The sequence below is a fragment of the Melozone crissalis genome, unplaced genomic scaffold (genome assembly GCF_028551555.1).
Source record: "Melozone crissalis strain CALT ecotype California unplaced genomic scaffold, PUWL_Pcris_2 ptg000004l_1, whole genome shotgun sequence".
NCBI classification, from domain to species: Eukaryota; Metazoa; Chordata; class Aves; order Passeriformes; family Passerellidae; genus Melozone; species Melozone crissalis.
Window position 1 is genome coordinate 20,217,896 of NW_026535782.1, and position 26,495 is coordinate 20,244,390.

The window sequence follows — 26,495 nt, forward strand, 5'->3', positions numbered from 1 at the left end:
GTATATTTTTTTCTTTCTGTGTGGTACAAAACCATTTTGTGGAGATGTATGTCTTGCAGCTCTTGATTTCAGATTTCTTGGACTTAAAATTTGAGTGTCCTTTGGTTTTGTAAAACTCTGTTGAAATCTGAGGTATAGAAATGATATTTTCATTAAACGTTTTGGCCAAGATCTTCATCCGCTGTAAATCAGGATAGCTCAGCTGGAAGTTAGCATAGCTACACTGATTTACAAGGGTAGAGAGCTTCAGCCTCCTGATACAAAGGATGCTTTAATCCCACTCTTCTGTCAATGATGTGGTTGCTAAATGCAATTCTTTCTCTGCTTACAAAAGTGTCTTGATGGTGCTTTGAAAATATTGTTAAAATCCTCTCTCTTTGTTGTATTTCATAATGAAGTGTCACAACCTCCTACGATAACTCAGCAATCTCCAAAAGATTACATTGTTGACCCTCGAGAGAATATTGTAATACAGTGTGAAGCCAAAGGAAAGCCACCTCCTAGGTTAGTAGCTTTTTTTTTTCTTCTTTTATTGGCCTAAGACTATGGAAGAATTAGGAGAGCATACTGTAATTTTTGTGAACTAACAAGATCAAGATTATATGTATTAATGTGCTTGCACATGCAGGAACATGCACACATCTGTACCTCTGTAAATTACACAGCTACCAGATAGCAGCACAGTTTTGACTCTTATCACACTTGACATTTAAATGTTTTTTAGAGTCATCAAGCAATTTTAGCATTTTTTTCTGCTCAAAACTCTAATAATAAAATAATTCTTGATTATTACAGATAGGTAAATGCCCATGGAACACACTAGGAGGCATGCTGTACTATGAGCTGGATCATGTGCCAAGTTCAGGCATAGTCTTTAAGAACAATGGGCATTAAATAAAGTCAGGCTAACACTAATGCATTCAAATGTAATGTTTTGTAAATAATTCCATTTTATGAGGCTGATCTTGAAATACAGTTTGTCAGAAGTTATGTAGTCTGTATCAGTCTTATTGATCAGCAGCCTTGTGTATTTAATAGCCTTAAGCTTTGGTTTTGGCACAAATGGCTCAGATTCCTGTTCATTGTCCATTTTAAGATTGTCTTTCAGCATCTTGAAATATTTGATAGCAACTCCTTGCAAGTTACTGAGTACCTGCACTGGAAACCTCAGTAGCCGTGAGACACTCTGGCATTGTTAGTAACTGCTGCTGATTGCAGAGACTGTGAACATAAGAGTGTTCACAGCCCTTTTCTCTACTCTAGCAGTGTTATGCTACATCTTATTAGCAAGGTCTGTCTAAAACTGCTCATTCAGACACAGACAGATCTTGTTAGATGTACTTCTTCTCTTGTTAGATGTACTTCTTCTGAATAACCAGTTTTATTTCTGTGTTACTCCTGCTGGTTGCCTTGGCATCATGGTCATTATCATACTGGGCAGCAGAATGGAGAAGATGAAGATTATGTGAGATGCTCTTTCTAGTGCTCCATTAAGGACAGGAGTTCCACAGAGCTGCTTTGTTTGACAGCATTTTAATTTTGCTGGCCCAATACCATTTTTAGGAGTCTAGGTGTTTACCTAAAGGATCAGATGATTATTGTCCACTTTGGGACAACAATATTGCTTCTGCAGATGTTTCTCTTAAACACTTTTGGTTGGAATTACCTGAGAGAAAAAGAGTGCTGTCTGTGAGACTGACATATCTGAGCCATGTGCCAAGGCTCTCTGCTGCACATCCTCATCTTCCCCATCAAACATGGCTTTTTTTCTGTGCTACAGAGGAAGTGACAGGTTTTAAGTAAAGAAATTTCTAACGAGTTTTCTAAGCTAGTGCTTAGTCTTGCTTATTTTTTAAGATATGAAATTTATTTCATTTGTATCAATAGTTAGTCTGCTTAGTCCACCACTCTTGGTAACCTGCAAATGCATATTGGAATTTGAACTGCTCCAGAGCTCTGAAGTCAAAGGTGGACTTTCTCAGCCCACAGTGGGAATTGTGTGATATCAGTGTGATAACTTATTGGTGAGAGCACCTGGCATAAAGCTATAGCTGGAGCAGCAAAGACTCTGACTGTCACTCATCTCAAATTCAGGGGTTTGTACCACTTCTTCCACCTCTCATTTGAATCTACATTACACTTTCTTCCATTCTTAATATTATTGGTAACAGAAATCCCACATTCTGAAATTTCACCTGCAAAGTTGTAAGAAAGAGGTTCACTGTTAATTCACTATGTATGGTAGACCTCCCAAAAACACTGAATTGCTGCAGGTTCAGTTCTTCTCTCCCCCAACACAAGGTGCAAATATCATGTCCAGTCCTGCTGCAGAGGGTCAGTGCACAATTTAAGTCAGTTAGAATTTGAGCTTTTCCAGTGCCATTTTACATTTATACTTTCGGAAGCATTCTAACCAACACAAAGAGTGTTTGTACTTAAGATTCTGAAGCTGAAATGTAACAAGTACAAAAACTGCTGTTCACAGTGTTTGGAGCTGTGAGTGCTCAGCACTTCATAGATGTTGGTCAAGTTCTCTGTACTTCTGACCATAAACAGGGCATAAGTAAGAAAGTGGTGTTTATGGTCTAAGTTGCAGACTGTGAATCTGTGTTTCTTTACAATTTTTTATGAGTTCTGTCAGTCTTCATTTTTAAGGACTACTTTTCAAAATATCTCTTGTTTTGAGTAGTATCAGTATAAATTTACTGGGTCAAATAAAGGCTCTCAGACTATATAATTTCTATTAGAGAATTATGTTTGCATTAGAATAGTGAAAAGGACTCAGACTCACCACAGTCTTTAATTCACTTGCATAACTTCAAAATTGCCAAACCAATTAAAAGAAATGGTCTCCTGCTGGGGCCTGAGATGACACATTTCAGCCCTGAGCAAGTTTTTAAAGACAGGTTTATAAAGCCTTTCAACAATAGGTTTTATAATGGAAATGCTAATGCAGCTTTAGCAATATCAGTTCTTGCAGATGTTACTGCATCATTTGGAGTAGAAAGCAAATCAGTTCTTTTCCATGTATGATGAACCTCAGAAATTTTTAATGTATTTTTTAAAAAAATAATTCACTTTGAAATAGCTCCTGTTAATATGTTCAGTTAAATCTTTTCTCTTAAAATGTTGCCAGATTTCTTATAGTAAAATTTCTGTATTGCTTTATTGGTTAATTTAGTTTGGGAATGAGTCTTATTTATCTGCTAATGAAAACATAATATGTATTTTTGTTAATTGTTTTTTCTTCTTTTTCTTTGTACATCAACAAAAAGCAGCCAAGAATAAACTTTTCTTTTTTTTAATATTGTTTTAGCTTCTCCTGGACACGCAATGGAACTCATTTTGATATAGATAAAGATGCCCAGGTAACAATGAAACCAAATTCAGGGACTCTTGTCATAAATATTATGAATGGTGGGAAAGCAGAAGCGTATGAGGGAGTTTACCAGTGTACAGCAAGGAATGAACGAGGAGCAGCCATTTCCAACAATATCGTTGTGAGGCCTTCTAGTAAGTAAAGCTCTTAATGTTCATAAAGTGTGAAACACTTTGCTTTTCTTATTTGCTTATGAACTTTTTGCCTTTTTGTTTTCCTGTCTTAAAACTTCAGTCATCCAAATGACCATGCTAGAAGTTATTGCTTATTTTCTAACAACCAGATATAATACTGTATTACAGGTTCTCTCAAATATGGGGGTTTTTAACAAAAAAAATTATATTTAAAATTTAATTTTTAATTTAATTTTTTTCCTGATACATCAGGATAACCTTACAATGTATAACCATACAACTGAGTTGTGTGTATGACACTACTGCTAGAATAAAATATTTACATCTGTAGGGCTTTAAGGATTATTTGTTGACATTGATGGCATAATTGATAACCACAATTTTTATTGTTTATGAAGTCTGTACTCCATAATTTTTGTAATAGCTTTAAAACATAACAGATTTGAACTAAAAAGAAGATAAATTTTTTTGATTATAGGTAGATTGTTTCTACAGCTTTTTATGTGCGTTATCTCAGTTTAGTTTTCAAGCTTCTCAGCTTAATATGTACTGTTCTCACATCTTAATTAAAGAGTGCCTGTATAATACTGCTTCAGGAATGTCTACCCCTTTTTCTATTTTAGCACATCACCTTTTTTTTCAGTATAGTTAAAAATTTGCAAGATACTGCAATAAAACCTTTAGAGAGTAGACAAAATAATTTGAATCAGTTGATTATACTTTCAATAAATCATTGATGTACTTTTCTTCCAAGAAAACATGAAAAAGGACAAAATAAAAGCTTTAGCAAACATGAAAGGACTTAACATTCTGATGGATGTTAAGTTCTTTCATTTCTCTGGAGTACTCTGTGCATTTTCCCTTAAAATTTTTGACTTTTTGCCAATCCAAAGTTTGCGTGCGTGTCCGAATCCCTTTCTGCAGGATCACCTTTGTGGACGAAAGAAAAGCTGGAACCAAATCATGTTCGCGAAGGTGATTCCCTAGTGCTGCACTGCAGACCTCCTGTTGGCTTGCCACCACCTATCATATTTTGGATGGATAATGGTGAGTTTGTTTTTTATGCAGTTGACTTCTTGCAGTTTTTCTATGTAGTAAATCATTGCTTACCGAAACCGCAGATGGTGAAGTTTCCCTCTAAGTTCAAATTCAGTGAATTTCCATTTCTGTAGAACAGAGGAAACAAGCAGACATACAGCCCAAAAGCATGAAGCCAAAAGCAGCTGGAGATCTTGATGTAAGTTGTAGATTAACCCACTGGGGAAGAATGGGTAGACAAGGGATCTCATCAGGAAGCTTAGAAATGTCTGTACATGTACCAAGGCACAAACAAGTGTAATTGAATGAATGTGGAGTCTGCAGATCATAATAATAGAGTGTGTCAATTATGTTTAACATAAATGTGTGCTTTCTTTCCCTCAGCTTTCCAAAGGCTGCCCCAAAGTGAAAGAGTTTCCCAAGGTCTAAATGGAGATCTTTATTTTTCTAATGTACAACCAGAGGACACCCGGGAGGACTATATCTGCTACGCAAGATTTAATCACACACAAACTATACAGCAGAAACAACCCATATCTGTAAAAGTCTTTTCAAGTAGGTATTGCATCACCAAATTACATACTTACACAGTATTTATCCAGAGTTCTCAAGTTACATGTTAAAGTTAAGTAGTGTTATGCTAGGGAATTTTTTCATTTCAGTTTTAAATAAGAAATTACATTACTGTATGAACTTGAAAAGTAATCTCCAGTTTTCTTGATAGATAATTTATTTTAAAAGCTATAATTTTTCACTTTATAAGGCTTTGTGTTTTGAAAAAGTGTTTAAGATTTGATATTTACAGTGTAAAAAATAACAGTTTTCAAATGTTTTTCCAGTGCAAGAATATGAAGTTATTATGATTATTGTAACTATTGAAGCAAATTAATCAATCACTTGATTAACTCACCGTGGCCATATCATCACCTTTTGATTCCCAGAACTTTTATTTATCCCTTTTTTATGCTTTCTTCATGATATTCTGTTTATTTCAGTGGATTCATTGAATGACACTATAGCTGCTAATTTGAGTGACACTGATATCTTTGGTGGTGAGTTACACTGGTCCCCACTGATACTCCTTGTTTTACAGTAGCATTTAGTTAACTAACTTCACCTCCATGGCTACTTAATCTTTTGCTCCTTTTTCAGTTTCTAACAAAGGTATCAATTAGTGCTGGTGATAATACATACTTTTCAAAGGGACTGCACAGTGTGATCCTTTCAAATATTTAATTTTTCAATAATCTTGTAGCATATAACTCATAGAAAATATAAACACTTATAATAAAAGACTCCTTTCACACTGGTGCAGATTTTAAAAACTACTTCTATGCTGTGTTGATTTTTTTTAATATATTTTTCTCCCAATTTACCTAGTAGTTTGATTATGTTCATTATCACTAGGACTATTCAATGTCATGTGCTGCGTAATAAATAACAACAATTAAGCACCTAACAGATCCACTTCACATTTAATAACTGACTGAATGTACCAATAAATTCATAGTGGTAGGATAAGTTTTGTGTGTTTGGTGTTTAAGCTGCTCTTTCCATTAATCTATGTTGAATGGTCTTTTGTATGCTCTGAATTAAATCCTCCTGAGCAGATGTATGTGTGTTTAGCAAGGCTGACTGTGGAGCACCACTGATTCCAGACTCTCCACTTGATACTGGGTTACATAAAAATTACTTGCTATTTATTCTGTTTTTTGTCTTTCTCTTTGTGAAATGGGGCTTTGTGCATATTAAACCATAACTTACATTATCCAATAAAACATGGGCGCAGAACATATTACTTCTCTACATAAAAATTGCATGTTATTCAGGAGGGACGAAAAAGAAATAAGTGTCCGAACACAAAGTGATGTATTAGCTACAATTAGTGAGGAGAACACTGTTGGGTTGGCTCCCAGCTCAGAACCACCCTGGGTAATTGTTCTGAGCACTCACGGTCTGGCCAAGCGAGTCTGCAGCCCCTGGGTGGGTGAGCTGCTGCTGTGACTGTCGGCTGCGTTCTTGACTCTGGGCTGCTCCGTTCTCCCACAGCTTTGAGTTGATTGTGTACAGGTTATTAAGAAATTCACAGCACATACTGGATTAAAATGAAGTGTTGCATTTATGCTAATGTATCAGTAAATCATTACCCTAACAAGCTTTGAGTTTATTATGTTTCTAATCCCAATTTTAAAAAACAAAATTATTTATTGTAATGGTTCAGACTCTTACAACATTTCAGACCCATTTAATTCTATATATTAATATTGTTACAAGAGAACATTAGACTACTCACAGAAAACACTATAATTACAGAAAACTCTTATTCTAAATTCCATGAAGACATAGGAAATACCATATTCTTCAAAAGCCAACAGAGTGTAATATCAGAAATGAATCTTATGTTTATAGCTGCCTGTTTACTGTGCTTATTACTTACAGGTTAATCAAGGTTCTATATTGCAAGACTAGGGAACAGTTTAAGTTGAAGTTAAATATATAGTAAGAGGAAAATACCGGGATTAATTTCTGAAACAATGCCTCACATGGTCTAGAAAATATTAAAACATATTCTGAAGTAGACTGTACCTTCCACTCCCTTGGTTTATATTTCTGATTAAAAAGAACTTTGCTTTATTTTTATTTTGATGGAAGCCCAGGAATTTTCAGTAATACTCAGTCTTGCACTGTGCCTCACACCAGTGGCCTTGCTCTCCATTATAATTCTGTTGAACGAAACAGCGGCTATTTAGGATTAAGACTGCACAGTTGCCTATGTAAAAGCTTTGTATCAATTGTTCCTGTCTTTTAATAATAACATTTCTCTTCTATGTGTTCAACATTGTGGCATTTAACAGATATGTTATGTCTGTCAAAAAACTAATTTGTTCAGCTTTGTAGTTGTGCTGCACAATGATTTTTAATCAAATGGCCAGTGTGGAGCAAAATCTCTGTTCAAAATGTGAAAATGGATGTATGCACTTGATTGGTATCAGAATAAAATTTAGAAATTAATTGTTTTACTACTTCTTGTTCCAGCAAAGCCAGTTACAGAAAGGCAGCCAGTTCTTCTAACACCAACAGGTAGCACAAGTACCAAAGTGGAACTCAGAGGAAATGTGCTTTTGTTGGAGTGCATCGCAGCAGGATTGTGAGTAACTTTTGAGACATTTTTTTTTTCTAAATAGAAATACAGAAACAGAGGGAAGCATTTCAGACATGCTTAAAAACGTGACTGCTGTATAAGCTTATGTGTTTCAAAGAGGCAGAAGTGTAAAATGGAAAGAGGTTTTTTGAGGAACTCCGCCATTTACTTGGGCATCAGCAGACTTTGAAACTGGCTATGAATGTGTATGGCCTCTGCCTTCTCTTATCTCCAAACTCTAGGCACAGGATATAGATTGTGCCATTGTTTGTAAAGGACACAGACAAGAAATGCTATAGACTAATCTCAAACATTTATCCACAGATTTGCAGTCAGGAATAAAGCTTCTGTTGTTTTCCTAAGTTTACAGTCATTAGGTTCTCAAATTATATAAAAACAGATAAGAATTTGCTGTTCTAATCCAGAAAAACTGCTTATATGTGGTAATAATTGCTTAGTAATGCTAGGTGGGAATTGTTAGAACAAATCTTTAGGTCCTTACATCTAATTTCTCATTGTAATTGAGTTTAATTGGTACTTGTTTCTTCAGTGCAGTGCAAGTTTGCTTTTGCTGGTTATTGTGCAAAAAGAAAATTACTAAGAGCAATTTAACTTCATGAGTTAGGTTGACCTTTAAATCAGTTTCATTCTCAGGAAGAAATCTGAGAATAGATTTGTTATAGAATAGAAGCAGAAAACCTTTAGTACCTATTTCAAGGACTGTAAACATGTTTGCAGTGCACAAAGGGAGAGTGGTCTCAGGTAGCCATGAGGAATGCCAAGCATTGCAAATCATGCAGCACAGCACCACACACACATTTGTTTGCATGAGCTCCACAGGGCGTGCTCAGCACAGCTTGATCTGAGCCTCAGTGCAGTATTTCTCTCTCAGCTGTGCCCAGGTGCCTGCCCCAGCAGCACCAGCAAAACCACCCCTGTGAGTGGAATTAGCACCAGCCCAGGTAATTTGCATCTGAAATACAGTTATATGCCTTTTGATAACCCTGCAATAAAAGTATTAGATGATCCAAATTCCAGTAAAATGGCTGGATAAAACCTGTAGAAAAAAAATAGACTGTATTTGGCTTTGTGTCTTTAGCTGTCATGTAATTAAAAAAAACCAAGTAATCAGTGAGGGAATACTTGTCTACAAAGGGCCAGATGTAGATTTTATTTGAAACAACTATTCCTAATCACTGACATCATAATTAAAAGTCATCTTTTCTAGGTGTCTGTGGTATTAAATATGTGATATTAGACTGCTAAGGGAATATTTGCTTAGAGCCATTACTATTTGAGAGAGCACATTCTATTCAGTAAGCAACAAATTGCAATTTCTTGTAATTTTCAAAGTATTTCTCCACCTGTTTGAACAACTTTCAACTTCTGTGGACAACATGGGGCATAGCCAAGATTTAGACTCAGTGCAGTGACAAGAAGTTATACTTGGCTAAATACTGACAATTTTTCTTGATTTTGCACAAGAAATGTTTCTGTGTCCTTACAGATCTGTTGTGAAGTGTGTGATGTTCATGAAGTATTAGGATATTGCTCACACAAAGGACAATTATAAACTTGTCATTTTATGGAAGCTACCTTTACAAGCACCATAAGCATCAATTTGATAGTAGAAGCTTGTCTTCATTTATTAACCATCAGGTTTTTAGGTTAATCAGCAGACAAATGTATTCTGTAATTATTAATCCTATGAACAGATGGCCATTGACAATGTTAGTGAGACTTGTCATTTCCCAGAAACAAATGCTGGCATATTTTCATATTTGTTGGATGTGGCCCAGAATCTGGGTAGAGGCTTTTAAAATAATTATTTATAAAAGATATATTTAAAGTATTAACATTCTGAACTCTTACCTCCCTTTTCTTCAGTCCTTAAATTTGATCTGTGCCTTTACTTCTCCAGACCCACACCAGTAATCCGCTGGATCAAGGAAGGTGGGGAACTGCCAGCCAACAGAACATTTTTTGAAAACTTTAAGAAAACTCTCAAGATTATAGATGTTTCAGAAGCTGACTCTGGGAACTACAAATGTATAGCAAGAAATGCATTAGGTTCAGTTCATCATGTGATTTCAGTAACTGTGAAAGGTAATACTAAAATTATCCTTAATGGAATGTTATCAAGGGCCCAGAATGCAGGAGGGAAGCAGGCTTTCTCAGATGAAGTATAGCTAAAAGGATGAAGGATAATGGTTAAAAATCACCCTGAGGAAACATTCAACTGTCTGAATTCTAACACTGGAAGAGCTTTACTATCTATAATAGCTTTTTCATCTTTTAATGTTACTTTGTAAAGCATCAGGCTAAACTGATATTTTACTGTAACAGTTGTAAGATAATGCCTTAGTTTGCACAAGTACTACATTTATTTTAGATCTTTTGATTATCTGTCATTAGATTGCTTCTTTCTCTTGCTTCTGTATCTTCTTCCTTATCCCTCTTCATCATTTCATGCTCATTTTCTCCATTTTTCTTCATTCTTATAGCCCAGATTATTTCTTTCCTCTATTTTACTATTGTCTTACAGTCTTATGATTTTCTTGCTTTTTCTCTTTTACTGTTATTTCTATTCCTATCTTCTTCATGTTTTTTACCCAAGATGATGCCTTATAGCTCTAAAAACATTTACAACATGTTTGTCTAAATAGGAATTTTAAGTAAGCTGTGAATACCATGAAACAAAAAACTGTAATGACAGTTAATTAGTCATTGAAATAATCAGCTGTATTGCTTAGTTTGCATGCTAAATAGTCACTTATTTTGTTGTAGATCAGCATCTTTTTATGATCACATTTAGCTTCCTTTCTAAGAACAGAAGTTTAATTTTCTGTTTGCATCTGTCCATCAATCCAAAATCTGAAAATTAATTGCAAGATGTGATAATATATGCTGTTTGTGGTTATTTATTGTACAAAAGGATGGAGAAACATGTGAATATCTTTTAGTAAGGACAGTGTTTCACCCATTTTGATCTCTGGGTTTTTATCTGTCTCAGGTACACATCTGGCCCCACTGCAATCAGCCATTGAATTGAGTGAGACCAAGGATTTTGCCATTTTAAAATTTCACCCTTGATAAGAAATATTTTTTTGTAACCTAAATTAATTCCTTACAGCCTAACTACTAAGAGCATGGATATCTCTGAAATTAATCAGAAGACCACTGTCGTGTCTGCAAATGCCATACACAGATAAATATTGTTTTCTTTAGAAAAGGCAAATTAGATTCAAAGCAGGCAACCCTAAATAAAAGAAAGATCCTCTTGTTGTTTTTCTCAGAATTTGAATGCATTGGGTGACCAGGGGGTCAGTTTGGCCAGTGTATGATCCATCACGGAATTGAGTATCATACACACACATATAAACATATATGTATAAATATATATACACATATATATATATATACATATACAGTAACAGTATAGCTGTAAGCCTATATCTACACATAGCTTGTTTGAGTTATCTTCTGATTACTGTGCCTGAGCCTTATGGTTTTCTGTGCATAATTTTAGAAAATAATTGCTGTCTTTCTTTCCTTAAACCCAGCTGCTCCATACTGGATAACAGCACCCAGAAACTTGGTATTGTCTCCTGGAGAAGATGGAACATTGATCTGCAGAGCTAATGGCAACCCAAAGCCTAGTATAAGCTGGTTAGCAAATGGTGTTCCCATAGCAAGTAAGATTCTTAATTACCTTACAGGAACATGAGTAACAAAATATGAGGAGTCTCAGGGTGGTTTTTTGTCAAATAGATGTGAAGAGCCTCTATTTGTGTTGTTTTTTTCCTGACAGGTAATGCTAAATCATAAAAGATGTGATGAAATACTGTGGTTCATGAAAGCTGAACAACAAAATGTGCCTCTAATGCATTTGAGAGAACTGAAATGTGTAATCATGCTCCTGGTTCTTCTGTCTGGCATTCTGCTGGTAGTATCTTTGTGGCTGTTGGATGGTGCCTCTCACAGGGCTATTGCTGGGATGTCACTGTTACCCCTGTGTTTCTGTGGCAGTCACGTCTGCTAGGTCTCTCCTTTGCTGCCTTGCTGCAACTCTAATGCTGCCTAGGAACCCTAAATGTGACATAAAAAGTGAACTTCCCACATGTGTGGATATACAGAGCACTTGTAGAATTTTCAGGATTTGCAGTACACTGCAGGATTTGCAGCTTAGTGTGTGCTTGAGCCTTCCAGGCTTCATCTCTAAGAAGCTGCAGCAGCAAAACTGTCTGAATGTGTCAGCAGCTACCTGGCAAAGAGTTTGTGCCAAGTTGGTGTCAAAGAAAAGGAACCCCTGAGGCAGTGGAACAGTTGTTCTGTGTGCTTGGGTAAGAAAAGCAGCCCTGAACTGATGATTGAGCCACTTAATTGCTGCAGTGTTGGGACTGGCAATGCTGTGTGACAGACACAAGGTGGCTGCTATATATAGGACAACTTGCCTTGGAAAGAACTTTTTGGAGGACACTGAGGTGTGTTGTCAGCTGGATTTGCATACTGAGCATACCCTGTACTCTAAAGTCACACTTGGTTCTTCTACCTTTATCCTTCCCCTTTCTCAAAACAATAATAAAAAACCAGTCTCACCTGTTGGCTCATGAGAGATAATGTACTCTGAAATAGTGGTCTGTTTAAAGTATGACAGTGTCCCTTCTGTCACTTTCAGAAGATTAGGAGTTGTTCAAGTCTGTTGATGAAATAAAATTCACCAGGTTTGGGACATGGAGAAGGATTGTCTAGGGTCAGAATCTAGGTAATAGGAAGAAGTAAACAAGAACCCTCATTAGATATATTTGAACTATTTGGTATACAAAAGAGATTAAATTTATTTGTAGGGGAAAAATGCAACTTTGGGAGGCAAAATATGGCTATATATAGAAACAAATAGAAATATCTAGCAAATAACCTGTTTAAGGAATCCTAATTAAATGGAAGGTGAGATCTACAGCCAGAGACTTCAATTGAGAAGTTTCCATTGGTAAATAAGTTATGTAAACTGACATTAATCACCTCATCAAACAATGGTAAGACAAGAAAACAGGAAAACATCAGTATATTATATATTTAAAAATAAATATATCATAATGCTTTTGTTATCATCAAAGTTTGGTGTCTGTCTTTCACTTTCCATTCTGGATTTTTGGTGGTCTCATCTTCCTTTGTTGTTTTCTGTATACTGACCATTCACTTTTTGTTTATTTGTTTAGAGGGGATTTTTATCCTGCAGTTCTTGTAGTTTAACTATTATTTCAGGCCTCCTGACTAGTAAGATCTTTTTCATCTGGCTATGAGAGTCAGCTTTGCTTTGCTCTTCTTCCTTATCAAAGCTGGTAGGATGAGCTGTTCAAATGACCGACAAGTACATTTTCCAGAAAAGCAGTGATGTGTTCTGCTTTATTTCACAGTAACAGTAAAACATTAAAAAAGAGTTTCCAGAAGCAGCTGCAGGATGCCATGAAATTTCCTAAATACAAGGAAGCATATATTGGACTGGCCTTGAGGAATTGGTACACAGAGTCTTGTTGAGGGTATTCAGTAAAAATTAAAAGACTTTAATTAAATTACCCTCTCAAACTCAGTAGGGGAAAAAAAAGAACACAGGAAATAAGTAAAGCTCAGTCTTATATTAAAGGTCACTTTCACTGCTGAGAAAAGCTGAGGTCTTATCCACATTAAATATTTAAGTGCAAGCTCATTGAATGCTCTAATACACTGCATCTGTCAGGGCATCTATGAGAAGGCATCATGATCACAGAAAGTGCAGTTCTTAAGATTCTTGTGATTTTTTATTATTCTGAGTTATCAAAAGCTGTTCTGGAAATTACCAAGTACAGTGTGCCTTTTTGTTCACTTGTTACTAAATTATAGAATTGAGCCCCTCATCTTCCAACTGAATGATTAGGAAATCACTGTAAAAGGAAACTAAAGCAGCTGTTTCTGCTTCAGGGCAGTGCTGAGAGAGCTACACCCATGGCAGGATTTCAAAGAAAAAGAGCTACATTTGAATTTCAAAGCCCTGCTGTCATCATATATCCCACAATGTGCCTCTTGTGGCCTAGTAATCTGTTTGCAATACTTTAATTTTCTGTTAGAAAGCACAACTGGGAGATACTTAATTCTTCCGGTTTTGTTTATCCATAATAGAGTCAGACAAGGAAGGAGGAATGTTGAAGAAAGAACCATTCGCCCGTATCTCAGTCAAAGGCTGAGGTTTAAATATCTATAGGGAAAAGGCAAAAAAACAAAAAAAAAAGGATAAAAATGTAGTGTGTGTTAGCAACTATAAAATAAAATTGCAATGGTGTGAATTTTGTTTAATATTCCAATAATCTGAGGAAAAAAATATTTTTTACATCAGATTCTAGGTTTCCCTGAAATATTTTAATTAGTTTTCTTCAACAGTCATGCTGAAAACACCAGCATTTTTATAGAAAAAATGCTGCTTTAGACATGTTGGAATGATAAGGACCTAACCTAACCTCCTAATGTTTACTCACAGGAGTATGCTGAACTTATGTGCCCAGTCCTGCTAAGGTCAATTAGAATTACTTTGGCAAGTAGCAATTGAATGTTCAGGCCATGACTCTGTGTTGCCTTGTGCTTCAATTAACACTCAAGATCTGCATTATTTATATCACTGCATAAGCCATTGTGTCTTACTGCTTAGATATTCAGCATGGTTTTACAAAAGGGAAGCCATGCATAAAGTGTCTCAACTTTTAAGAAAGTAACAACCCAGACTAATTGGGAAGGGGAAACTCTTTCATAATTGGACTTCAGAAAGGCATTGCAAATACTGTACAAGAGACTGGTTTTTTTGGTCCAGTGGTTTATAGTTCATGGTGAGCTATTAAATATTCGATACAGACACTTAGATTTATACAAAGTAGTGCAAAGGTGCTGTTTATCTTCTTTCAGCACATTGTTCTCTTCTTATATTACATTCCATGTTGAATCTTTAGGTTTAAGTTAGTCTCCATTAGTACTCACACTGAATTTAAGGGAGGAACATTAGCCCTTAGATTTCTTTCATGAAAGGCCTTGATAATCCCTGGCTGAGAGATTCATCATCCATCATTTTCTCTGAGAGTAAAAACCAGAAGCTGTTCACTGTAGCTATGGGAGGTTGGGGCGAAATTTGCTGACCCTAATGCCCCCAGTATTTCAGTCTTGGAGAGAAGACTCCGTAGGAGGATGTTTATCCACTGCTTCTGCTGTTGTTGTGTTGGAACTTTGCATCTGGCCCAAGAACTTCAGCAGATGAAAAACCTTTGATTATCAGGTTTTTTTCAATTCTGCACAAAATAGTCAGGATGGTAATAGTTAGTGCAGGTAATGCTGTGCCTTTGGAGACAGCAGAACTGTCAGAATCAGAAACTCAGCAAGAAAAGAATTTCAGTGATCACAGGAAAATAACATGCCGAGCAGCAAGCCAGATTGGTAAGAAAAAGAAAATTATATTCTTTACCCTTTCAGTTATCCATGGTTTTTTTATCCAGATTTTTCCCCTTCCAGTTTTAAGCGTAACAGTATGTTTGAACTACTTCTGTTCAGAGAGAACACGTCATTCTGTCGTTTTTTTCAAGAAAAAAAAAAAAAAAAGGTGCCATTGTGGTTATTTGAGCATACTAGCAAAAGTAATTGCTTAGGCTGTCAAAAGTTTATGAAACAGATGGAAGTATGCAATCAAATGAACAGAAGTTATTCACAGTGCGGATCTCTAACTACAAGAAGAATATTTGATGGAGGCCCTGCCTTCTCTGTTTAGGAATATGCTGAACATGGCTAGAGTCAAGAAACTGTATCATTGCACAATGTGATGAAAAAATCACGTGAAACCAGGTCTTTGTTCAGAAAGGACCAAAACACATTGATAAGCTGAGATTTCATGTTATTGGGAGCAGATGTTGGCTGTTAGATGGCACATGTTCACCTGTCTTGTTACAGCAACAGAACTCCTATAGCAAATCCTTATAATTCATTATCCTATTTGTACAAGCTCATTTTAACTATTATATAGGTTTTTGCTGTTTTGCCTATCAGTGCCAAATTCAGATTTGTCTAATGTGTCAAAAGCATTTTCTCCTTCTCATGCCACTATCGTGTAACGTGACCAGAATATTCATACATACAAACAAGCAGTGCTTGACTGGCCCTGCCATCACTCCTTTTCCCCAGAAAAGGATTTTAAAAGATTTTTTTTTCAAGTGGTAGACTGGTGTATGGAATGGGTTGAAGTACTGCATGCTATTTTTCCTCAGGTTCTACTAGCAAGACTGACCTTCAGGAATCCCAGGTCCCAAAGACCAGGAGAAAAGACTAGAATGAGATGTACCCTTGGTGGAAAAGGATTAGGTCAGGAGCAAACTGAACATACCTAAGTGTGTGGTCCCTGATGGGATGCAGCCACAAGTACTGACTGAGCTGGCATATGTCATTGCAAGAACAGTCTTGGATAATCTTTGTTTGATCATGGTAACTGGGAGAAGTGCCTAAAGCTGGAGAGAAAGCAAATGCTACTCCTGTCTTCAACGAGCCATAAGGAGAAACCAGGGAACTACAATCACCTTTATCCCTGTGAGGGTGATGGAGCAGCTAATTCTGCAAACCATTTCAAGGCACATTAAGGACAAGAAAACTTTCAGGAGCAGTTTTCATGGCTTCACCAAGGGGTGACCAATTTCATACATTTCTGTGATCAAATGACTGGCCAGATAGAGGAGGGCAAGAGTAGTGGATAATGTCTGCCTGGCCTGCAGTGAGGCCTTCAACACTGTCTCCCATTAGATCCTCATGGACAAGCTGTTGGTGTAGGGGCTGGATAAACAGCAGACAGGTGGATAGAAAAATGGCTGAATGGCCAAACCCAGAGAGGGTGATCAGTGGAACAAATTCCTGTACCTGGGGAGGAGTAGCCTTAGTGCCAGTACCTGCTGGGGGCCATCCAGCTGGATAGTGCCTTAGCAGAACAGGACTTGAGCATCCTGGTGGATGCCAAGTTGACCATGAGCCAGCAATGTCAGAGGCTAGCATTATCCTGGGCTACATGAGACAAAAGTGTAGCCAGCAGGTAGAGGAAAGTGATCCTTCCCCCATCTGGACACAGTTCTGGATAACTGGATCCAAGTGGCCCTGCTTGAGCAGGGGGTTGGACCAGATGACCTCCAAAAGTCCCTTCCAAGCTCAATGTTTCTGTGTCTGTGAGTGCAGCAGTGCGTGCTTCAGCCCATTAAGGAAGCTGTATTCACCAGACAGTTAAATAGATGTCTGTCTTAACAGGAGCTTTTGAATCAGTGCCCTTCAGCATCCAATTGGCTAGACCAATTAACAGAAAGCACCAGCTAACCTGACACTTCTGCCTTCTTTTCTCTTGGGACCCCAGCTTGAAGCCCTTTTTAGAGAACAGGCACCTCCTTTCCTTCAGATAGCTGAAAGAGGTTATCTCCTTTTTTCCTTCAGTACAGCAGAGGGAAGGGAAGACGCTGCCCCTCTTTTTCTATAGTAATTTAGCGGTTAGATCATTCTTTTCAATGCAGTTCCTTCAGCCATAGAAGATTGAATTAATGGCCTCCATCTCTTAGGAGGGGCCTACCATCATCCTGTGAGGGATTATGTGTTGGAGTGTGTGTGAGGGGGGCAGTCTGTGCACCCATTAATGACCCACCTGGGTGCAGAAAGGGCTGCAGGCTTCAGAGGGAGCGAGCAGAGGGAAGCCCAGAGCCCAGGGCTGGAACAGCCATGCTTGGAGCGGCTGTGGGCAGTTCTCCTTGCTCGTGGGAGAGCAGTTGTGCCTGTCTTCTGCTGAGCTGTGATTTGTATGCAGAAACAGACTGCTTCCCGCAGCTGACTGCCCTGCCTGCTGCGCTGCTCACCTGCTCCGGCTATTTTCAGCTCGTGAATCTTTTAATGAAAATGGCATTTACGTAGAAAAGGAGGCAATGTGAAACATGGAACACAATAGGAAGTAAAGCAAAAGAGAGAAAAATGTGTGCCAGCAATCCAGAAGTCCAGAGAACAGGCGTTTAAAATTTCAGTAGTACCTTTTTCTTCCTTCCCAAAATTTTTGCATTTGTGATGTTGATTTGAACTCAGAGTGATGGAAGATGAGAAAAAATAGAAATGGAAATCTATTCTTGAGGCAGCTGTTTGGAAATTGAGGTATTTACATGAAAAATGGCCTTAGATTTCATCCAAGCTGGAAATACCCTTAAGAAGCAGAAGCACAGAACTGTGGTTCCCTTCATCTGGTTTCTTTTGTAGAGAATTCAGTCATACATACTTTAATAAAATCCAGGAGAAATGTCTCCATTTTCTTTACAGATGGGAACTAAGGCTTTGTCTGAATCAAAAGGTTCCTGTCGCAGAAAATGGATGTTAATTTACTTGATAGATCTTCTTTTATGAATTCAAATAAGAATTTCCTTGTATGAGAATGTGTTCCACAAATATTCTTTTTCAAGCTTCAATAAGGGTGTCAATTTTGATGATGCAGCCAAACTATGATGCATTTATGTCTGTATAAATACATCTATTTTTCATATTAGTAGATCTGTAATTTTACCATTAATTTTTATTTTTAATAATACTTGTGCTTTTTAATACAATAATAATACATCTGGTCTTTAGTATGTTCATAAAATATCAAACTATAGATTGCACATTTTTATGCAGAATGGTGTTATAAGCTAAGTTTTTTCTTCATTATACTTCTTTAATGCCATCCAGTTGTATCAGAACTGACAGCTCTTACTCTTCAGTATTTTCTTAGAATTTTATTTTCAGTTATGTCTTGCGTGCTTCTGAGGTGCAGAAGCTGTTTGACAACTCAGGCCACTCCAGAGCAGTTGAGGAAATGGCATTGTATAATTCTTACATCAGGGAAAGAGTGCCACCTACTGAAGTACTAACTCTGCTCTTAAGAAGATTGTTTCTTGATTTGGTTAGAAGGAATGCTTATTCTTTACTCTGAGATAATTTTCAACTAAGTATGGCTAATTTTGTATTTGGAAAATTATTTATTGTATAACAATCAATTTGGAACTTTAAAGATACAGAGGACTATGTCATTACATCAGCATTTTCTTTTGACATTCAGAAATTTCTGTAATTTTCTAGAGATTGACTGTATTTGCCTGACTCTCTTAATATTGGTATTTTTCCTCTGTATTCTGTGCAAAATACAATCTCAGCTTCACTCCATTAGAAAACAAACAAAAAAACCTCTCAAAAAATGGGAACTCTACCATCCTGAGTTAATACCTTGAATGAGAAGAACTTTTTAAACTGTATTAAAATTCACATTTTTACTAGTGATCAGTCACCCAGGGGAAAAACCCCCAAACTTAAAGGGTATATTGGTTCTTCAGATTCTTCCTTCTTTTCAGAAGTACAAAACTCACAATCCAATAGCAGTTTAGGAAAGGCAATAACTCTTTTTCTTTACACCAACAGTTGCCCCAGAAGATCCTAGCAGGAAGGTGGATGGTGACACCATCATTTTCTCACACGTGCAAGAAAGGTCAAGTGCTGTGTATCAGTGCAATGCTTCTAATGAATATGGATACTTACTAGCAAATGCATTTGTGAATGTTCTGGGTAAGAAAAAGACTTCATATTTTTCTGTTTTCTTGGGTATTCTGTTGTCTCCTGCTAACACACAGACTCTCTTCTCAAACCTTGCTTGAGGTCTTCATTGGGAATTGATTTATTTCCTGGCCCCTGTAAAGAGCAAGGGTATACATAGCTATTTTTTTAGGGTATTTCTGAATTTCACTTTCACTGTTCCAAAGTGAGAAGGGTAGATGTGAAAGCTGGGAAAAATTGGAAGAAATTTTATCTCTCTTTTGTTTGTTTTTTTTTGTTTCTGTAAGTCAGTCAAACAGAAGCCTGACAAAGAAGGCAGGAATTAGTGTTGCTTAAGTTAGTACATTTCAATACCGTTTCATGGAATCTGGATGTTTTGGATTAGTGGAATGGATGATCTCCAAGTTACTGCTGCAAGGGGACATGATTATGCATTTGTCTCTAAGGCTTCCCTGGCATGTGTTTCTGATTACAATATGTTGTGGCCCCTCTAATTCTTCTCACTGAATTAAAAAAAGCTAGTAGCAAAATCCTAGGCAGAATGGCCTCTAGTGACTCTCTTGCAGGAGCTGGCAGATGTGTTGATTGACACTGTTGTTTAAATGAAAGAAAATGTAGGTGTTACACCAAAAATGCATCCTGGCTTCTTTCTGCCTGCAGGTGTATTTGGAATTAGATAGTTCGGTCTGTACCCAGGAGATTATCTTCTTGAAGTATATACTGATTTACATTTTCCAATTGAAATCATTGCCTTTGGTGCCCATCACTATTACTTGTAAATAGGCACGAAACAGTTGTTTTTCACAAGATAATTTCCCTGCATTAACTTTTCCTCAGGCTAGTACCAGTAGAATGTATTTGAGCCCAGACTGAGACCCAAAATCATCCCAGGGAAAAAATGTTTCTATGTAATTCTTTGGGCTATTCTTGATGTCTTTGTATCTGTATTTATACTTTTTATGTATTTGCTATTTGTAACTTTGTAACTACATGCAGATCTCTGTCTTTTCAGCCGAGCCACCAAGAATTCTAACTCCTGCTAATAAACTGTATCAAGTCATTGCAGACAGCCCCGCATTGCTAGACTGTGCTTATTTTGGGTCACCTAAGCCTGAAATTGAATGGTAAGCTCCAGCTGTGCTTATGGTACAGAAGATGAGCCACTTGTATCTGTAGAAACAAACACTTGAAGCTTTAAAACTCTTCTAAATCTGTTTATAATTTCAAAATAATGTTTTTAAAATATATGCTGTTTACAATTTGCTAATACGATATTGCATGTACTTGATGAACCTGCAGTAAAGTTACACCACAGAGTCAATTTTAAACTTCTTTGAGTGCTTCTGTCTCTATTTTCTAATGTGGTTGTCCTAAGTTTGTATTTTATTGACAATAAAACCATTCAGAATTTAACTGTGATGCTGGCTAATGATATTCCTCCTTGTACAAAGGTTTAAGGGAGTGAAAGGTAGCATCTTGCGTGGAAATGAGTACATTTTCCATGACAATGGAACCTTGGAGATTCCAGTGGCTCAGAAGAATAATGCTGGTACATACACATGTGTAGCAAGGAATGAATTAGGAAAGATACAAAATGAGGTGCAGTTGGAAATTAAAGGTGAGAAATTAGTCATTCATTCATCCCTGTTTTTCAGAATTTTAAAGAATTTCAGACTTTCTGGATATCTAATTTTAATTTTAAATTTCAGATCCAACGATGATCATTAAACAGCCAGAATACAAAGTGATTCAGAGATATGGCCAGGTTTCTTTTGAGTGTGTAATAAAACATGATTCTACCTTACTACCAACAGTTACATGGTTGAAGGACAATGATGAACTGCCAGATGATGAAAGGTAAGGACCACATAGTTTTCCTTTAGTTTTAATTTTCTAGGTCCTTTTGTCTGCTCCTTTTCCTGATCTTTGAAGGGAACATATTGACCCTATTGACATATTTTCCAAAGACTGATAAACATTAGGGCTATCCAATATTTGGTGACTAAAGGACCTACTTAGTGTGATGAAAATATCAAGATAGAATTAAAAATAAAATGAGATGTAAACATTTATACAAATTCTGCACACTGACCTTATAGATTAAGTGTAAGGTAAAGATAATTGACTTAAGAAGCTAAACAGGTAACATAAAACTATTTTGCTCTGGATCACATTTAAAATTTGTTTGAATATATTTGAAAATAAAAGCAAATTGGAATAAAAATCACTGTGGGAAGATGATCAAGAGCAATGAAGAAAAAAAAAAAAAAAAGATGGTGCTGTCCCATAGCTTAACTTGGGTAAATATAGCAGCTTAGGTATGTACAAGTATTTGGGATTTGATAATGTTTTATGCAAGTTTCTTATAACAGTGCCAGTTATTGACAAATCAGTGGCTGAATTTATTGTATTTACAGGTTTCTAGTTGGTAAAGACAACTTGACCATTATGAATGTAACTGATAAAGATGATGGAACATACACTTGCATAGTTAATACTACTCTGGACAGTGTTTCAGCAAGTGCTGTGCTTACTGTTGTTGGTAAGAATGCTCTCCAACTTCTACTGTTAAGTATGAAAGCAGCATTAGATTTAAAGTGAAAAGCACAAACAGAGTTTTGGTTTTTAGGACAGGATAACAGAAATGCCACCTAGGTGTCAATGTGTTTCAGTTTTTAAAAAATGCAGTCTCACCTTACAGTTTGCATTTGAATCAGCTGCGTACAAGATGACTGAGTAGCTATGGGGCAGATTTGTGCTGTAGAGCTTTTTATTTTGACCATGTCTGAGCTACTACAGGAAATGAAATTTTGCAGAGTATTTGAACATAAGCATGGTCAAGAGAGTCACAGAATGGCCAGGGTTGGAAGATACCTTTAAGGTCATTTAGTTCTAACCCCCCTGCCTTGGGTGAAGACACCTTCCACACAGCCTGCCTGGGCAACCTGTTCCTGTGCCTCACCATAAAAAATATCTTCCTAATTACGTAACATAAACCCATTCTGCTTTAGCTGAAGCCAATCCCCCTTGTCTTACCACTACATGCCCTTGTGAAAAGTCCCTCTCCAGCTCTCTGGGAGCCTGTGTATGTGCTGGGGCTGCTCTAAGGTGTCCCCAGAGCCTTCTGTTCTTTGGGCTGAACAGCCCCAGCTCTCTCAGCCTGTCTTCAGAGGAGAGGTGCTCCAGCTCTGTGGTCACCTTGGTGGCTCTCCTCTGGACTCCTTCCAACAGGAACATGTCTTTGTTGTGTTGGAGAGTGTTAACTCAGGAATCTCTTCAACAACTAAATTATGCTTCATAAAGGCTGAGCAGACTTGGCTGTATGACTTCTCATGGATTGTACTTTTAGCTTAGTTCTCTGTTAAGTTTTATGATTGCAGATTTTTGTCAAATATATTACTTTTCTTCAATTTGTAAGAATGTTTTAAGAAGAATTCCTGAATGATTCTTACATGAGTTCAGTCTGAGACTCAGAGCAAGTATGTTTGTGTTTTAAAATTCTGCAGTGATCTTAAGCCTATCCAGGAATGACCTAAGCCAAAAAGCTAGCACTCATTTAGGAATTTTTATAAGATTGCTTACTTTATTTATTTTCTTGATCTGTCCTTATTTTAAAAATGAATAAAGTATTCAAGAATGCTTTTTTAGCTCTTCAGTGAAAAATTATAATGTGTTTTTTAAAATTAACCATTTAATCTAAATAAGTTAACTTTTCTTTGTCTCTAATTACTATATTCTTTAACTACCTACAGTATTCTGTTTCTTTGGCTACTAACTGATTAAATCCTTTATATTAATGTTCTTTTCAGCTGCTCCCCCAACACCAGCTATCATTTACGGTAAACTAAAACAAAGTTCTCTTTCTACATCATCAGGCAGATATATTGCTCATTTGCCTGTTGCAATTTCTTTTTGCCTTTTTTTTTCCCCTTTTCCTCTGTGTGTGTCTGTGTCTGTGTGGTTTCATCCCATTTTACCAACTACTCCATTACTGTAGCACACAACTTTGGAATGTTACAGTGCAGGCTGCTTTATATTTAGGGAATAAGTGATTTTCAGAGATAATTTTAATTAAGATGGGGTATAGGATGGCCATGTTTTTCTCATAGACCACACTGTAATACAAGTTAGTTATATAGTAAATGAAATATCTAAAATGTAAATCCAATTCTTTGGTGAAAGGTAATTCACTATTAAAGACTTTGCACCAACCAAATTATGTTGTATGTTAATGTTGGTTTTGCAGCCTTGTAGTCCTGCTCTATTTTCTTTCATAGTTTATCTTAATTTTACTCCACTCATAAGATGAATATGCTCATATTGACCAGTTTGACTTATAATTGATGAAATCACCAAAATTTTAAAATTTAAGTGAAAACTTAAAAAAAAAAATCTGTTAGTCAGGCATAGTCTTATATTTGATTGTATAGAGCCTTAAATAGTAGTATGTTTTCTGAATTTGGGGGTTCAAGTGCAATATTATAAGCTAAAGCACTTATAAATGTGAGGGGTTTAAGCACTTTTATGTAAATCCTATGAGTGAAAATGCTTATGTATTCTTACATGAACCTACTTATTCATTGTGATTTTTGTGTAACAAATCATATCATAAATTACCTTCATGAGTTTTGAATTCACATAAAAATATTTGTAATGGTTCTAGAAAAGCTTCTTTGATACGAATGTTTCTTTATTTTCCACGCTGTATGAGGTATGTCTGTTGCAATAGATAACATAATCATTCAAAGATAAACTAAAGAGGCATTTCATAATTCCTTGCATCTCATCACATTTTTATATCACAGTGCACTCAGACATAGCTAAAAATAAATACCAATTCTTGTTAAGGTATAGAAGTTTCCAGGTTACATCATTTTTGTCTGTTTTGTAATAATTGCATGCTATTAGTCTTTAAGTCATGCTTACATAAGTGAGTAGACCTGCCCTGCTGTATTTGTGGAGTTCTTTAATTGGAATGTAAGGATTTTTTTCAAATATTAAAGCACATATTCTGGTGTGGTTACTTACTTTGTGTTCATTTGATTTACAGCTCGGCCAAATCCACCCTTTGACTTGGAGTTGACAGGTCAGCTAGAAAGAAGCATTGACCTCTCATGGTTACCAGGAGATGAAAACAACAGTCCCATTACAAGTATGTTTGTTTGCATCTACTACACTGCATTGACAGTTTTGTTCTAATTGTTCCCAAATTCCAAAAATTTCTGGAATAAATGTTGTGTACAGCATAGGGAAACGGAAATTAGTTCTCTACAGCCATCATTTATTTACATAACATACCTTTAAAACTACTGTACAGCCAAGCAGGAAGATTAGAAGAGCTGGGCTTTTTTATTCAAAATCTTGTGCTAGATAACATAGAAGTTATATATATTGATATGAGGTCTGTCTGACAAGGTCCAATTTTATGAATAAGTAGAGAGCAGTCTTGTTCATTGCTTGTATGCTTCTGAAGGAGAGAGCTGCTAACATCTTGCATTAACTCTTTTGTAGTTCTATGAATTTGAAATAGCATCAGTCCCACCATTGTCAGTGATTATCCATCTCTACTGGTGCAGAAGCTTATTCTTCATGAAAACATAAGATAGTTTTTCTGGTGTTTTTTTCTAGTCCAGACAGTTAAAAGAATAAATCACATCCATAAAACTAAACAAATAAATATCTATACAATTTTGAGGCAGTAAATTTATCTTAAATGCTGTTATTCTTCCCAGTAAAACATAATGAAAACTCTTGTTTATATTGAGCAGAGAGGATGGGGGAAGGGTGTGGAATTTAGGAGCAAGGAACAAAGATATTAATGGTTTTTTTCCTAAAGATCATGGGATGAAAAAGACTTTTTGGCATTACTTTTTCCCTATGAGCAACTTAATTCAATTGTTTCATTATTTATGCAGTGTGTTTTTAGATAATAACTGCCACAAGTTATTGTTAAGACTAGTGTATATCTTATGTTTGGAATTAATTAGTTAGACTGACTGGGTGTTGCTCTCCAGGGTTTGATGGTGGGTTGGTATCAACACTGAAAACAAACCATAAGGATCAGGCATCTGGAAAGGAAAATTTGTAGAAGACAGAGTTTCTGAAGTTTCTGAACACATCAAAGATTTTGATGACATTTCATGAAACACTAAGTGATTTTTCTGAAATTTTACAGTCTCAGGCATCTCTGATGTATATCAACTATAATATACCTTAAAATATAATATATAGAAGATCAGTGTAAACAGCTGAATATTGCTTTATTCATATTGATATATTTTTTATTAGTATTTTCATTTTTTCCCATGCCAGAAGACAGAAGTGTTATCTTTCTATAGGAATAAGATCACACTGTTGCAAAAGAGTTAGCAGTATGCAGTGTTGTCTCTTGTACGTTTTTCTAGAATGAGAAACTGCACGCACTCTCATTTTGGAAACGGAAGTCTTCTAACTAAATAATGCTGGGTTTAATTATAATACAATTATATTGTTGCATGGTCTTCTTAGATGCTGCAAAACAAGGCATTTGCTTTCTAAGTAAGCCTATTTCTTCTGCTGCTGCTATCACTTCAAAGTGCAGTTGAAGACTCAGGGATTGCACTTCATTAGGAGTGATCTGTTTGCACAGTATGACTGGCATGCTAGAATCTCTCTGAAAGCTCAGATAGTTTTTTTTCCTTTGAAGTTTCCTATAAATTATTCTACTAGAGTTGCAGGCAGAAGGCTGGTGGCCAGGGAAGCAAAAAGCAGTAGTGAAAACCTTTTTGGCATGTAATATTCTCACCTTTTCAGCAAGGCTTCATCCAGGAGGCATCCCATCCCAAGACCTGTATCACTGAGCACACAAAAGCAGCAGTAGCTCAGACAGTAATTTGGGGTCAATTCTCCCTCTTCCTCTTACTGCTTAGTCAGAATGAAATCTGCCCGCCAGAAGGCTATAATTAGTACTACTTACCTCTTTTACATCTTGCTCCTCAAATTGTTGTGCATTTTTCTGTATGGTGCTGTAAGTATTCTTCTAAAAGAAATTTAAAAGAATTTTTTTAGTAGTCTGAACAGGATCAATCTTAAGTCATATTCTGTCTCCACCTACACATGAGATAGAGGAAATTCTTGTTACACAACACGCAAATATTTGATGCTGCAGGTAAATATTTGATGCTCCAGGTTCTGTGGAATGTACTCAGACTGTACATTCTTTTCCCAT

The 26,495-nt window shown here is 36.4% G+C and overlaps 1 protein-coding gene across 26 annotated transcripts in view; it reads left to right on the plus strand.

Annotated features, from left to right (window-relative positions):
* Positions 1–26,495, plus strand: part of NRCAM (neuronal cell adhesion molecule) — a 101,482-nt gene that overhangs the window by 36,925 nt on the left and 38,062 nt on the right. For 10 of the 26 annotated variants that reach the window (XM_054276794.1, XM_054276803.1, XM_054276831.1 and 7 more), the window contains 15 exons: positions 399–504; positions 3,317–3,513; positions 4,438–4,560; positions 4,936–5,106; positions 5,547–5,603; positions 7,588–7,699; positions 9,615–9,799; positions 11,257–11,388; positions 19,157–19,300; positions 20,301–20,412; positions 20,740–20,906; positions 20,998–21,145; positions 21,706–21,830; positions 23,098–23,127; positions 24,339–24,440. In XM_054276794.1, coding sequence (XP_054132769.1) covers positions 399–504; positions 3,317–3,513; positions 4,438–4,560; positions 4,936–5,106; positions 5,547–5,603; positions 7,588–7,699; positions 9,615–9,799; positions 11,257–11,388; positions 19,157–19,300; positions 20,301–20,412; positions 20,740–20,906; positions 20,998–21,145; positions 21,706–21,830; positions 23,098–23,127; positions 24,339–24,440 — 1,911 coding nt within the window. The remainder of the gene's footprint in view (positions 1–398; positions 505–3,316; positions 3,514–4,437; positions 4,561–4,935; positions 5,107–5,546; positions 5,604–7,587; positions 7,700–9,614; positions 9,800–11,256; positions 11,389–19,156; positions 19,301–20,300; positions 20,413–20,739; positions 20,907–20,997; positions 21,146–21,705; positions 21,831–23,097; positions 23,128–24,338; positions 24,441–26,495) is intronic. The other 16 variants (XM_054276858.1, XM_054276867.1, XM_054276747.1 and 13 more) reach the window with 3 other exon arrangements.